Source organism: Podarcis muralis, chromosome 3 (genome assembly GCF_964188315.1).
Source record: "Podarcis muralis chromosome 3, rPodMur119.hap1.1, whole genome shotgun sequence".
Lineage (NCBI taxonomy): Eukaryota > Metazoa > Chordata > Lepidosauria > Squamata > Lacertidae > Podarcis > Podarcis muralis.
The window spans coordinates 15,486,865-15,501,705 of NC_135657.1; the positions used below are offsets into that span (position 1 = coordinate 15,486,865).

The 14,841-nt window shown below is 44.4% G+C and overlaps 1 protein-coding gene across 3 annotated transcripts in view; it reads right to left on the reverse strand.

Annotated features, from left to right (window-relative positions):
- Nucleotides 1-3,129: 3,129 nt before the first annotated feature.
- PPP1R21 (protein phosphatase 1 regulatory subunit 21) overlaps nucleotides 3,130-14,841 on the reverse strand; it is a 40,026-nt gene continuing 28,314 nt past the window's right edge. For all 3 annotated transcript variants that reach the window (XM_077925470.1, XM_077925471.1, XM_077925469.1), the window contains 5 exons: nucleotides 14,273-14,305; nucleotides 13,210-13,326; nucleotides 10,918-11,016; nucleotides 9,545-9,673; nucleotides 3,130-4,701 (listed from right to left, as the gene is read on the reverse strand). In XM_077925470.1, coding sequence (XP_077781596.1) covers nucleotides 4,672-4,701; nucleotides 9,545-9,673; nucleotides 10,918-11,016; nucleotides 13,210-13,326; nucleotides 14,273-14,305 — 408 coding nt within the window. In that variant the 3' untranslated portion in view covers nucleotides 3,130-4,671. The remainder of the gene's footprint in view (nucleotides 4,702-9,544; nucleotides 9,674-10,917; nucleotides 11,017-13,209; nucleotides 13,327-14,272; nucleotides 14,306-14,841) is intronic.

The window sequence follows — 14,841 nt, forward strand, 5'->3', positions numbered from 1 at the left end:
AGGTCACCCAGCAGCTGCATGTGGAAGAGCGGAGACGCGAACCCAGTTCACCAGATTACGAGTCCACCGCTCGTTGCAATGAGACATCTTCCTCCATTGTACAGGAGGGCAGCTGGCTAACTTAAGGGGACACAGGGTAGGCTGTGTGGCTGCTACTCCCTGCCTGCCCTGCCCTCTACCCTCAGCGTTGTCAGTCCTGAAATATGTCTTTAGGTTTTCATCATTTACTATACATCTTAATGATTCATCAACTGATGGTTTTGTTGATTAATCTACCCCTAAGACTTGCAGACCTAATTTCTCTCACCTGGCCATAATCATTTCACAATAAAATCAGCAAGCACAAACCATTCTGCAAGCACCCATTTCTTACTTCCCAATTCCAAGCTATTTTCTAGACAAACAACAGATTTCTAATAACATTCCAAGCACACAGCTGAAGAATTCTCAGCCACTTTGCCTCTACTGGCCCAGATAAGAGGAGCACAAACAGTTCTGAGCAGTCGCAGGGCAGCCAATTTGACAACAGCAGTTTCACAACAGAGTAACAAGAAACACTAATGCTAAAGTAAATGGATTAGGAAACAATTTAGGGCTCAGATTTTCTCCCAGTACAGTACACAAGAGGAGTACATGAAGGAGAAAAGGGGTCATTCCAGCAAGCCTAGGTCTTTAATCTAAGTAGCATTAAATTTGTTTAAAATCCACGTGTGGTGGCTTAAATAATTCCAGAATTGCTAACTAACATCAGACATATTGGAATGTACCAACAATGGTCAGTATACATCAATACATGTGTGTGACAGAGAATGGTAGAAAATTTGGACACTGACAAGGCTCAAGGCCAGATAATTGCCCTCTGTACAATTTCATCCTAATTTCCATCTTTCACACACAGTATTTATCATGACCTCAAGCTAGAGTTCAAGCACAATTACTCTGTTTCTGATCAGTTAATCTCAATAATCACAAAGCGCTTTCAATAATGAATAAGCAAGAAAAGTGTATCCACGTATGTTGCAGCTTTAAAAAGTTAGAAACTAAAACAAGGGACATCTCAAATCAGGCAATTGGTCCATCTTGCTCAGTATTATCTGAACTGACTGGCAGCATTCTCCAGCCAGAGGACTCTCCTAACCCTACGGTGGAGCTTGAGCCAATGACCAATGAGCACCAAGACCTTCTTTTACACCCACCCACCCACCCCCCTATTTTCTTCCACCTAGCACTTCTTAGTGGCTACTTTTGCTTCTGGCCACATTGACTACTGGCGTGTGGCCCCTGCACATTTTCCCTTGAAAGGAATGCAACTCTCAGGCTGGAAAAAAACCCCTACAACCTGGCATAAGGAAGTTGTAAGACAGAGTCTGCAGGGCCACAAGAAGAAGGGGGAATACGCCTTTCCTTGAATCTTCCTTTCACTTTAAAGGCCTGTAGTCTTTTCACCAACAGGGGCAAGTGACCTGAAACCTTCAGCCTCATTTCACGCAGGTCTCCTTTACACTACTGCCCACTGTGCATCTATTTGCATAAGCACAAATATATGCAAGAGCTTTTGGTGTGCCCATGTAAGAGAATGTGTGCGTGTGAACAAGGGCATGCAGCAGCAGCCGATGTAGAACGGCTTGCTTGTGTGCTGCAAACATGAGATGGGCTCTTATTAGAACTGTTGGTTCATTGCTGCTGTTTGTTAAGATTACATGACTTTACTCATTCCTTATCAACTTGATAGCTCTGGCTAGACATAGAAGAAATCCAGCAAAAAATAACCTAGCACTCCTTACTTATCCACTGCATTTGTATATCACTTCTCAGCCAAGGCAGGGACAGGAGGCGGCGCCCTGTAAGTGTGTGCCCCTAAAAAAAGGGAAAAAAGAAACCTATACCTGCATGGAATTTTGCATTTTTGCAGCCAACTGCAGCACTTTGCTGTATAAAGAGCTGTGTTTCAGAGTTTGGACGGTAAAGGTAAAGGGACCCCTGACCATTAGGTCCAGTCGTGATTGACTCTGGGGTTGCGGCACTCATCTCGCTTTATTGGCCAAGGGAGCTGGCGTACAGCTTCCAAGTCATGTGGCCAGCATGACTAAGCCGCTTCTGGTGAACCAGAGCAGCGCACGGAAACGCCGTTTACCTTCCCACCGGAGCGGTACCTATTTATCTACTTGCACTTTGACGTGCTTTCGAACTGCTAGGTGGCAGGAGCAGGGACCGAGCAACGGGAGCTCACCCCGTCACAGGGATTCGAACCACCGACCTTCTGATTGGCAAGTCCACAGCACCACCCATGTCCCTTGGACACCATAACTCAGAACAAAAGCTGAACTGGAAATTGGGGAAAACAGGTATATGACAGGAAATGAAATAGGTCCCAACATTGCAGATTCTGATGACGAATTAACATCATGCTGCCCAAATGGTCCGTACTTTTTACAAGTGCCACCTGGAGAGTGATGGACAAGGAGAGGTGGAGGACCTGCCAGAGATGAAGCTGCTGGCGACATCTGGTCTGCCCCCCTTCAAAAACCACCAGCTGACCCTGGAAATATTCCAATTCTACAAAGAGCCTACCACTTCCTTTTCTAACGTAGATCAGCATATATCCAGAACTAAATAAATCCATACATAATGCACACTTCATGAATTCTCTATCAATGTTTTCTTTTAGCTCTGTCCGATCTTGATCTCTGAGCAGAGATGAGATGATGAAGAATTAGAAATGTAATATGACCAGTTACATAAATTGGAGTGTCAGTTGTAAAACTATCATTACCTTACAGTAGCTTGTATTTTCAATCACTTTTGAAATCAAATAAATCTAATTAATTTTCTTACATGCAACACCTTTATGCTTTTGCGTGGTTTGAGACTGGATTCTGCCTTTAAAAGCAGTGGTTTAAAATTAACCATTGAGTGCAGTAATTTTTTTCAAAACACACTGCCTTTCAGCATTCAATCTTCCATCCTCCCGTTAACCAGTGCTTAGTCATACAGTATTATCTTAAACACTGCAGCTATATATCTTAAAAACCATTAAAAGTCAGGACACACGGATATGTCCAAAGGCAGTTTTGCTCAAAACCACATCTAACACAGGAGCACACAAACATAAAAGTCTGACAGCGAAAGTTTTAACATGGCAGTATATTTATTCTATGCTCGTAATACACATTGACATGGTTGATACAATGAAGTAACCCTTGAACATAGGACAGCTACTATCTCTTACGGGGCTACAGAAGTAGTTCATTGTGAAATATTCAGTAGTGGAGTTTCTTGTGAATGGCGAGGAACTCCCATGGAATACTGTGTTGAAAAGACCTCAGGTTAGTGTCAAAAATCTTCCCAAGGAAGAAAACTTGGAACGGGAATAAATTTTTAGAACACCAAGACGTCATTTGGGCGATTCCAAAATGCCACAGAACAATCTTCAGCAAGGGACTGGCTCAGACTTTGAAAGTGCAAAGGTAAGCTTCAAGCAGCAAGGCATTGCTGCATTTCAGGAATTAAGAGCCTACGTTGCCACATAGAAGTTGTAATGTGAAACTCGGGTGACCATGCGAAAGAATCTCCACCCCACCCCTCAAGAGGAAAAAGGAAGTTTTTAAAACGGGCAAGTTACTATGTGGTTGCAGATGGGGAAGACAGGCAGGCTCCAAAAGAACAGCACCACAGACCCACGTGAAGGTTTACATCAGTATTTGAACCAGCTCTTCTCTGCACAGCTTTGCTGATTCAGTGATTTCTTAGCCTGCTTCAATGCAACAAGCTGCGTTTGAAACAGAAATAGTGATGGCCCATCATGCGTACTGTCCCACCCCTATTGAAATGAAAGGTCTTTGCAAGAAGCCACTTGTCAGCACTGTTTGTTATTCTCACATCTTCCTCCAGCTGTGGGCAGTCATTTCTCTATCACCGGCTTATGAGAAAAGTAACAAACGGAAACAGACAAAATATCACCCTTCAGCACGATTCAAGAACACCTTCTTTGGCCCACTTTCTGCACTTGATTTAAAAAAAAAGGACCACTACTGTACACTTTTAATAGTTCATTACAGTTAATATGAATAGTCACAGCCGCATTGAATGCTTCAATATAAATGTACTGAGACTGCCTCTCTAAGGCAATCTAAGCTAGTCTAGAAGAGAAGACCGGAATCAGTAGTATTTTTTTTTACAATAACTGCACAGGTGGACATCACTGAAAAACACTGATAGCTCTGGGCTTCTTCTTCTTTTAATTCACAGAAAGGAATGGACGGGTAGGAATGACAACCTCTTAGGCAGAAAGAGACAAGTACCACACTGGTGTCAGATTTGTTCATCTCAATATGCACTCAAATATACAAAATCTTAGAAGTTTGTACAAGGAAACTAAAAGCAGTTACAAAGTGGTATGGTAAAAAGTTATGGTTCATTCCTATGCAAGTTATCCATGGAGTGCCTATTTTCCCCCATCTGCTCTACTGAACACGCCAAGTCCAGTTTGCATTACACTGGCAACCAAATCTGGTGCTGTCTCAAATCCAAATGCAACACCAAATCAAACACTGGTAATCCCACCACTGCAGCCATGTCCAGTCCAAGAGGCATTTTGCCAGCTGAACATCAGTTTCGGCATCTGTGTTTCTGTGCATCAGCAACATCCAAAGGTCAGTTGGACGACCAATACTATCGATTTTTGTTCTTCTTGGAATTTCCCTAGATCAAAAAGAGAACACAGGAGATCAGCAGAACATAGGATGCTGCCTGTTGCGGTCGGGCAATTTGTCCATCTGGCACACTTCTGCCTAGTAGTCTTACTGACAGCAGCTCTTCAGGGCCAAGGAGAGATCTTTCCCATTTTTCTATTACTTAATCTGTAAAAAACAACAGCTATCCCTAGGACTGAAGGTGGATCACATTACCGTAAATATGTCCCTCAAAGTAACAACTAAAATGCCAATGCCCCACACTAGAGACTTAGATCCTGAGTTCTCTTCCAATGAAGGGAGCATCCTGTGAGAGCAGCAGAATTCTACTCTTCCCCTGAAACTCTTTGTGCTGCTCCACCCAAAAGTTGGGGAACGCTCTGAAACTGTCAAAGGAGGTACTACAAAGGGATTGGGAACTGGGGGGGAAATATTACAAACTGTCGCACACACCCTCCCACCAACCAGAATCCTCTGCTGGACTGTAGGCCATTCTGAGAAGAGAAGGGGCCATTCCATTTATTATGTTTTCTAAGAATTTCAAAATACTTGTTTCTAGGAGGTTGCCTAATGCTTGTGGGTCACTGGGGTTCCTGCAAATAATTCCCTGGCCTGATCCAACAGCACCTGCATGCAGTGCATTCATTCATTCATACTTCTATTTAATATACCATTTGATTTTTAAAAATATCAAAGTGGTTTACAAAAAGGATCATGCATCACAAATAAGTTGGACATTAGTATTTTAGAGACCCTTGGTATGGACTCCTGTTTTGTACATTGTACACATTGTACATTGTGCTTTGTACACACATTGGTGAAATTCTAGTAAAACAGAATCTTATCTCTTAATGGGGGGGGGAATGTCAGTTTTAACAAGAAGAAAAGGCTTCTGCCTCATGCAGGATAAGACAATCAAGGGTACCTGCACTGATGGAACGATCTGTTTAACACTACACTTAATACAACCCCAGGGTCCTTCAATAGTAGTCAAGTGAAAAATGGTAAACATAGGGGTTGCAGTAAGGTAAAATATGTTGGTTCAGGGGGCAAAGCCAATCACGTCCTGCGTCCCATGAGCCATAAACCGGGATGATAACACATGCATAAGCAAATGTGAGTTGCTACAGATCAGAGAAGGGAAACTAATATAGAAAGCTTTCTTGTAGTCAAGAAACTCTTTCCGATCTACTGCAAATGCCCAGAAATCTACCAGTTGATTCTCTGCTCTACTTTCTGTCTGCCCTTAGTTTACAGTACTTTGGCTGCATTTCAGTTTTGGGGTGGGGGCATTACAAGGGTAAAGACAAAGATTTCATGGAACAGAGGCGATGTTCAAGGAGGAGATTGAAGCTGGAAAGTGATTATTCTACCATGTAAAAAGGTAAAGAGACCCCTTAACTATTAGGTCCAGTTGCAGACGACTCTGGGGTTGAGGCGCTCATCTCGCTTCACTGGCTGAGGGAGCCAGCGTACAGCTTCTGGGTCATGTGGCCAGCATGACTAAGCCGCTTCTGGCGAAACCAGAGCAGTGCACGGAAACGCCGTTTACCTTCCCGCCAGAGCGGTACCTATTTATCTACTTGCACTTTGACGTGCTTTTGAACTGCTAGGTTGGCAGGAGCAGGGGGCTCACCCCGTCGTGGGGATTTGAACCACCGACCTTTCAATCAGCAAGCCCTAGGCTCTGTGGTTTAGACCTCAGCGCCACCCGCGTCCCATTCTACCATGTAGGTAATGCATAAATAAAAATAGGCACTCGCTGGCCATTTGTTATCAGGCCAGGTCCAAGATTTTTGTATTCATTTACAAGGTGCTTCACTACTTGGGTCCAGGGTATCTGATCCCTTATATCCCAGCCCAATCACTGAGATTTGTGGGGAGGGGACCTCTGTTGGTGGTCCCCAAGGGAAGGGCTGTAGCTCAGTAGCAGAGCATCTGTTTTGCTTGCAGAAGGTCCCAGGTTCAATCCCCAGTATCTCTAGCTAGGCCTGAGAGAGACTCCTACCTAAAACCCTGGAGAGCTGTTGCCAGTCTGTGTAGGCAATATTAAGGCATGCTCCTGTATCTTGTTTCTATGTATGGGGATCAAACTTTTCCTGCATAGGCTCACCTATTGCTTCTTCCCCCAGGAATCTAATTTCCCACTGATCAGCCTGCAATTTGTTTCTGAGTGCTCTCCAACCGGGTGTGCTAGCCAAGGGCAAGGTCTTTTAACAACAGTCTGTCTCTCTCCCCCTCCACTCCATGTAAAAACTCATGACTCATGAATTGATTGCTCTACACAACAAGCTTCCTGCCTGTCATCAACAAGGCTTTAGCATTTCAGGAGGAGTCAGAGCTTGTGTGGGCTAGAACAGCCTCCCGTCCATTAAGCCATTTCTCTTGCTTCTTCCAGATTTACTTCATCTGGAAAGCTTCTCCTGACCCTGAAAAGCCTGTTCCATACCCTCTAGCATCAGTTCCCATCATATTGCCATAACTTCTGGCAATACTGTATCAAGTACTTGGAAAAGAGCAGCCTATAAGTGTGTTTTTAAAACATTAAAAAAACAACCCCAAAACCAAACTCTCATCATTTCCATTCGCCTTTGGAGACTGAGGGGGCAGTCTCTGACTAAGTCTCTTCCATTAGCATATCGCTGCTGCATTCTAAGTGGCATCCAGAACAGTGCTGATACTAAACAGAAGCATCAAGCAGAAATACTGTTAGTGCATGCATGTGCAAAAACCCTATACATAGCCTGTACGAACTACTACTAATACTAAACTGCTCCTTCCTATTATGGCACACAGGCTGGGTGAGGAAAGTGCACATGCCCCAAGGCTGTACTGAGAAGTATCAACATGTGACTTCTATACCAAAAGGCCATAGGAAGGGCCATAGCTCAGTGGCAGAGCATCTGCTGGGCGAGCAGAAGGCCCCAAGTTCAATGCCCAGCACCCCCAGGTAGGGCCAGGAGAGAACCCTGCCTGAAATCCTGGAGAACCTCTGCCAAGTCAGGGCCAAAGGCCTGACTCAATATAAGTGTTATGGATGCCAGTGTGGCTGCTCGAGAACGAACTGGCAAGACCCCCACTGGTCTTTTCAAGGCTTTATTATTGGTACAAAAACATTCACAGTGCAGAACGTCTCAATTCCATGTCTTGCTCAGTCACTTGCAGAATCTGGGAGTGGGTAGCCCTTAAACTTTCCCCAGCAGAGTAGTCTTTTGACCACCATCCTATGCCTCCCCTCTCTGTGCGTAAACCGTCTGCGCAGAGAGGGCGTGGGCAGAGGGGGACCTGCCTTCCCCCCGCTTTGTCCATGCTCGGTGCTGTGGCTCTCCCCTGCATCCTCCGAGCCCTGCACCCCTTCCCCACTGGAGGCGTGGCTTCCCTCCTCCGTGGAGGAAGTGCTGCTTCGCACGATCTTTGGAGGCTCCCTGTAACCCAACTGCCCTTCTACCTCTCGCCTCTGAGCTGATGGCAGTTCCCTGACAATAAGGCAGCTTCCTATGTCCCTATGGAACAATGCCTGCAGAAGGGTAAACTCAAAACCAGCAAAATCCATATTGGGCTGTGCCATCTCATTCCGCACTTAGTTCCAGTTGTGTGTATATCTTGATGCAAAAAGTCACTACATGGTAGGAAAACTGGTTGTCAGAATCTAAATGAAGGAGGGGAAAAGACAAAAAACGGGCAGGACAATTCGCATTCCCACTAACTGGATTGTGTGAACATTTCCCTATTTGTGTCCCACTGTAAATCCACATGAACATATAAAGCTGCCATACCAGCCCAGACCATTGGCCTATTTGCCCTTGTACAGTCTGTCTAACTGTGGCCTCTGCCCAAATGCTGTGACTCACAACTGCAATACTCAATCAAGGCCCTTTATCTACGCATTCCTCATTCAGCCCTCTTCCACTGCCAGCTCCAGTTCTCAACTTCTCCATCTCCTATACTACATGGTTTGATCAGCCTCCCCTATTTGCCAAGCTACTTCCCTCTTGGTACTCATGTGAATTCTCAAGGTCCAGCAACTTCTTTACCATTCATCCTCTTTTTATTCTTTATCCTAGATATCATTTCTTAACCTGTCCCCCACAATCACTGCCTTGTCTTCTAATAAAAACTGTATGGCTTCTGAATAGGGGACCTTCAATGTTCTGTACAACACTTTGGACACAGCTAGATATTAAGCAACAGCAGAGATGGACAGAGAATCAGGAGGAGTATTTTCTTTAGTCCACCAACGAAGAGCTCACACTTTGCTCTCCTCTCCCCAGCCCTTCTCTAAAGAGGGATTTAGTTAATTAGGCAGCATGTAGCTCTTAGTGTGATATTATACCAGAAATTGACAAGCATGCTTGAAAGAAGCTATGAACTCAAACTAAAAAAAGAAGACATTTTTTGTATATGGCTTCATTGATTCAGAAACCCATCTGATATAATCTCACATTTGTTGCTTTTGGAAACTGAAGCAATCCTTCAGATGACATAGCCCAACACCCAACACACCCAGTAATTATTTTTAAAAATATATTATTATACTTTATAGCCAAGACCGTTTGCTTGTCAGGAAAAAAGAAAACAAGGAGTGAGGAAAGGAAAAGAAAAGAAAAATGGCATATGAGGGAGAAAAGAGGCAGCATAGCGCAAGAAAAGAATAGATTAGGAGGAAAAATATCGTTTACATTATTCCAAAAATGTAAAAACAAGATTGGCATGGCCCCTGCACACACTCAGGAATATGTGTGTGTGTGTGTGTGTGTGTGTAAGTGTCCTATCCTAAGTGACCAAGAAAGGATAGGAAATACTAGCAACTTGCAGGGAACCTGGCCTGCAGCCCATGCAACAAGATTACTTACCTTACTAGCCAGCTTTAGTGTATCTATTTCCTCCCGTTGTTTGGATAAGGTTTCGTTCATACTGCAGAGGTGGTCGCTCATCATGCTTAACTGATCCTCATAACTTCTCTTGGTCGTCGTCAACTCATCCTGAAAGGTCATAGACATCGTCGGTTTATTTATATCCCACAACTTCCACAAATACATTTGTAAATAAACAAGTATAAATACAATAATAGTGCAAAATAAAAGTTAATAGCATGAGGTTTTCTCCGGTTTACTCAGACCTAGTTAGGAAGTTTCTTCCAAGGAGAACTCTGAAGTATACTGCAGAATGGAGGTAATCAGAGATATCCTTTTGCCATATCCAAAAGGACACCTTGACCTTTAACTGAGTTGGCTCTTTTAATGCATGGAACCATTCTAGTGGGCATAGAAAATAACTACTCTGCAACATTTTGGTGTGGGTGTGGTGGGCGGGGTCCACGTAAATTTGCTCACAGGTTCTCATAATATATACAGTGGTGCCTTGGTTCTCAAATGCCTTGGTTCTCAAACAACTTGGAACTTCCAGTTTGTGAACCTTTTTCGGAAGCCGAATGTCCTCTGTTTTAAGTGTTATACTTCCGATTTGAGTGCCACTCTTCCATTTTGAGTGCTGCGCTGAGGTCTGTCTGTTTCTGCTATTTATTTTGTGTTTTTGTGGCTTTTTTTGTTTTGTTTTTGTGACTGTGTGGAACCCAGTTCAGCTACTGATTGATTGTGTGACTGTAGTACATTGTTTATTGCTATTGCTTTCATTTTATGGATCACTGGTCTCGTTAGTAAAATTTGTGTTGAATTGCTGTTTTAGGGGTAGTTTTTAAAAGTCTGGAATGGATTAATCCATTTTGCATTGCTTTCTATGGGAAAGGGTGCCTTGGTTCTGGAACGCTTTGGTTTTGGAACAGACTTCTGGAACGGGTTAAGTCTGAAAACCAAGGTATCACTGTACACACTAGGGCTAACCGCTTTGGCTGAATCCTGGATTCTGAACCAGGCAGCTTTGGGTTAACCCACAATTCTGCTGGAGTGGGTTGAGACAGGCCCAGACTGGATCAGGTCCACCCAGAGTGATCCAGGACTGTCAAAAGGGGTTCATTCGGGCAGAGAGTAAGGGGGAGGAGAAGGAGATGCATAGGCAGAGTACCTGTGTCTCCTTCTCACCCCATCCTCCCGTATATTTAGTCAGGGTCTTAAAAGTCTAATAAAACACTGTGAAATCTCCAGGAATTCAGTTCAAGGCCCAGATCTGGCGAGTCCTAGGTTGTTCCAGGTTGGTTCAGGCCCTAGATCAAGGTGGCCATGGACAACTCTTAATGCACGCACAGAGCCATGTGGTTAAACAAACTTACCTGCAACCTGGTGATGCTCTGTCTAGCTTGTCTCACCTCTTCCAATGAGGATTCTTTAGATTTCTCAGTCAGAGCGAGTCGCTTTGCAAGTGCCCGGCACTGCCAACACATACACAAATAAGCCATGTTAGTTTATTTAGGCCGTCTTTTATGCGGACAATTATTATTTAAAAATCAATAGCACCTTCACACATACAGTGGGGGCTTTACTGCCCTTCACTCATTCATCACATCAGCCCGCTGAGGTAGGTTGTTTCCCCCATTTTACATATGGGACTCAGCACTCCTCAAGGCCACATGGCAAATTTATGTCTGAACTGTTTTCTCCAAACACCTGGTCCATCTAGCCCAGCGGCTCTTCAGGATTTCAAGCAGGGTCTTCTCCCAGCTCTAGCTGGAGCTGCTGGATGGACTGAACTTGGGACCTTCTCCACGCAAAGCAAGTGAGCTCTATGACTAGGCTGCAGCTGTTCCTCAGTAAGATTACAGATCACATTATTGACTGAGCCGCAATACAGTCATACCTCGGGTTACAGACGTTGTGTTTATTCAGGTTATGGACCTCTGAAACCCAGAAGTACCGGAATGGGTTACTTCCGGGTTTCGTCGGTCGCGCATGCGCAGAAGCGCCGAATCACAACCTGCACAAGCACAGACGCACCGCTGCAGGTTGCGAATGCTGCAGGTTGCGAACGTGCATCCTGCACGGTTCACGTTCTCAACCCGAGCATCCACTGTATCTTCATTCACTGTAGTACAGTGGTACCTTGGGTTACATATGCTTTAGGTGACATACACTTCAGGTTACAGACTCTGCTAACCCAGAAATACTACCTCAGGTGTTAAGAACTTTGCTTCAGGATGAGAACAGAAATCATGCTCTGGCGGCGCGGCAGCAGCAGGAGGCCCCATTAGCTAAAGTGTTGCTTCAGGTTAAGAACAGTTTCAGGTTAAGAATGGACCTCCGGAACGAATTAAGTACTTAACCCAAGGTACCACTGTATTTCCAAAACTAAGAGGGGATTGCCTATCAGGTGCCCCATGATATTCTTGTAAAGAAGCTGGTAAAATGCGGTCTTGACTATGCTACCACTCAGTGGATTTGTAACTGGCTGACTGACCGAACCCAAAGGGTGCTCATCAATGGTTCCTCTTCATCCTGGAGAAGAGTGACTAGTGGGGTGCCACAGGGTTCTGTCCTGGGCCCGGTCTTATTCAACATCTTTATCAACAACTTGGATGATGGACTCAAGGGCATCCTGATCAAATTTGCAGATGACACCAAACTGGGAGGGGTGGCTAACACCCCAGAGGACAGGATCACACTTCAAAACGACCTTGACAGATTAGAGAACTGGGCCAAAACAAACAAGATGAATTTTAACAGGGAGAAATGTAAAGTATTGCACTTGGGCAAAAAAAATGAGAGGCACAAATACAAGATGGGTGACACCTGGCTTGAGAGCAGTACATGTGAAAAGGATCTAGGAGTCTTGGTTGACCACAAACTTGACATGAGCCAACAGTGTGACGCGGCAGCTAAAAAAGCCAATGCAATTCTGGGCCTCATCAACAGGAGTATAGCATCTAGATCAAGGGAAGTAATAGTGCCACTGTATTCTGCTCTGGTCAGACCTCACCTGGAGTACTGTGTCCAGTTCTGGGCACCACAGTTCAAGAAGGACACTGACAAACTGGAACGTGTCCAGAGGAGGGCAACCAAAATGGTCAAAGGCCTGGAAATGATGCCTTATGAGGAACGGCTAAGGGAGCTGGGCATGTTTAGCCTGGAGAAGAGGAGGTTAAGGGGTGATATGATAGCCATGTTCAAATATATAAAAGGATGTCACATAGAGGAGGGAGAAAGGCTGTTTTCTGCTGCTCCAGAGAAGCGGACACGGAGCAATGGATCCAAACTACAAGAAAGAAGATTCCACCTAAACATTAGGAAGAACTTCCTGACAGTAAGAGCTGTTCGACAGTGGAATTTGCTGCCAAGGAGTGTGGTGGAGTCTCCTTCTTTGGAGGTCTTTAAGCAGAGGCTTGACAACCATATGTCAGGAGTGCTCTGATGGTGTTTCCTGCTTGGCAGGGGGTTGGACTCGATGGCCCTTGTGGTCTCTTCCAACTCTATGATTCTATGATTCTATGATTCTATGATTCTATGCTTGTAAAAGCTGAAGCTTCAAAAAGCCCAGCAGCCGCAGATGGGTGGAATGAAGTGCAAAAAGGGAACCTTCACTGTAAGACGAAGTTTGCATTTTCGAATTAGGAAAGCACTTGCGCACTCACCTCTGCATGGAAATGCACAGACTTGCTGTCAGCCAGCTGCAACTGAGATGTAAGCTCCACTATTCTTGCCATGTAATGGTTCTTTATCAAGTCTTCCCGGGTGTCGGCTTCTGGGGCCTACAAAGGGTAACATAAGAATAGTTACTAGCTATTACGATTCATGTGCAGAGGCAGCACACATCTTAGTACTAGATGCAGGAAACAAACACAAATCTGCACGCTTTGCCAGTGATATCTGTCTGGCCATTGTTATAACATGGATACCAGATTAGATGGAGACTGCTCTAATCCATCAGCAGTTGGCCATGGCGGGGGAAGAGATGGGGCAAGTTCTCCTATCGGGACAGTCAACAACATTGCTGTCAAACTGCACTCCATCATTTCCTGGAGTACCACATGTTTCCATAATCACAGCAAGATAAGCTCCTGGCAGAATAGGAAATGTCATAAAATGTATTTATTCATTTCCTCGTACATATATCCTGCCTTTTCTCCCAATGGCAGCACAACAAGAGGACATTAACAACATCATATATGAAGTAGCAGCGCCAAAAAGAATGCTGATTACATTTCAAAGACTTGGGTAAACAACAAGGTTTTCACTTTGTGCCTAAGTGAGCTCAACATGAAGGATGGAGTGCGGGGAAAGGACCAGTGTAGATTGCAGTAATGTAATTGCCACTGCCCCAGATAAACAGCCAGGAAGTGGAATTCTGCACCAAAATGTCAAGAAGCAAGGAAGATTAAGACCAAAGAAATGGTGGGAAAGAGTACAGTTCATCTGACAAAGTAAACTGAACAGCTGATCAGGGACAGGGAATCTTTGGCTCTGCATATCTTGTTGGACCACAACTCCCATCACTTGCTACTCATTGACAATGATGGCTAAACCTGACAAGAGCTGGAAGTCCAAGATCTGGAGGGCCCCATCCCAGAGGGATATTTTTACATTACAGTGTTTTGACCAGGAGCACACAGTTGTAAAGGGGTCACTTTAGCACCACTCCATACAGTTTAGCTTAAAAATTATGCCAGCACGACTCTGTCATGTTAAAAAACATACCTCTTCATTTTCAGTGGTTATCAACATCCCGACCTAGAAAAATATTAGGATGACAGAATCAGCTCAAAGTAGTACATTCATTTTCTGATTCTAAAGTTCATTTAAATGAAGTTGATTTCAATGGCTCCAAGGTAAGTTTAACTGGCTTTTGTTCCAAAGTTTGAAAAAGGTAATTACATTTATTAAGCTGCACTAATCTTACTATGAAAGATAAGTATATGCTCCCCCTTTCCTCACTGGAATCAATGGGGCTTCAACATGGGCAACTTAAACTTTGCCCATGGTGTTTCCCCCCAATAAAAATGAAAACCTATTCAGTGGGATCAGCTTGCAAGTGTGTCAGTTCCAAACAAACACTGAATGCTTGGGGGAAGAAGCATTCATGTTGTGCTGAGCTTTTCAGTGGAAAAGGGGGAAACAAATGCGAGATAAAATCAAGACACGTTGGCCACATTTAGGCGTTTTGTTCAAGGCATCGTGGATGTACCTTGTGGCCACTTGTTTCCCTCCCACCCCTGCCTTCCATGCACCACATTCAGCACAGAGATGCTAACCTACATTAAACTGGA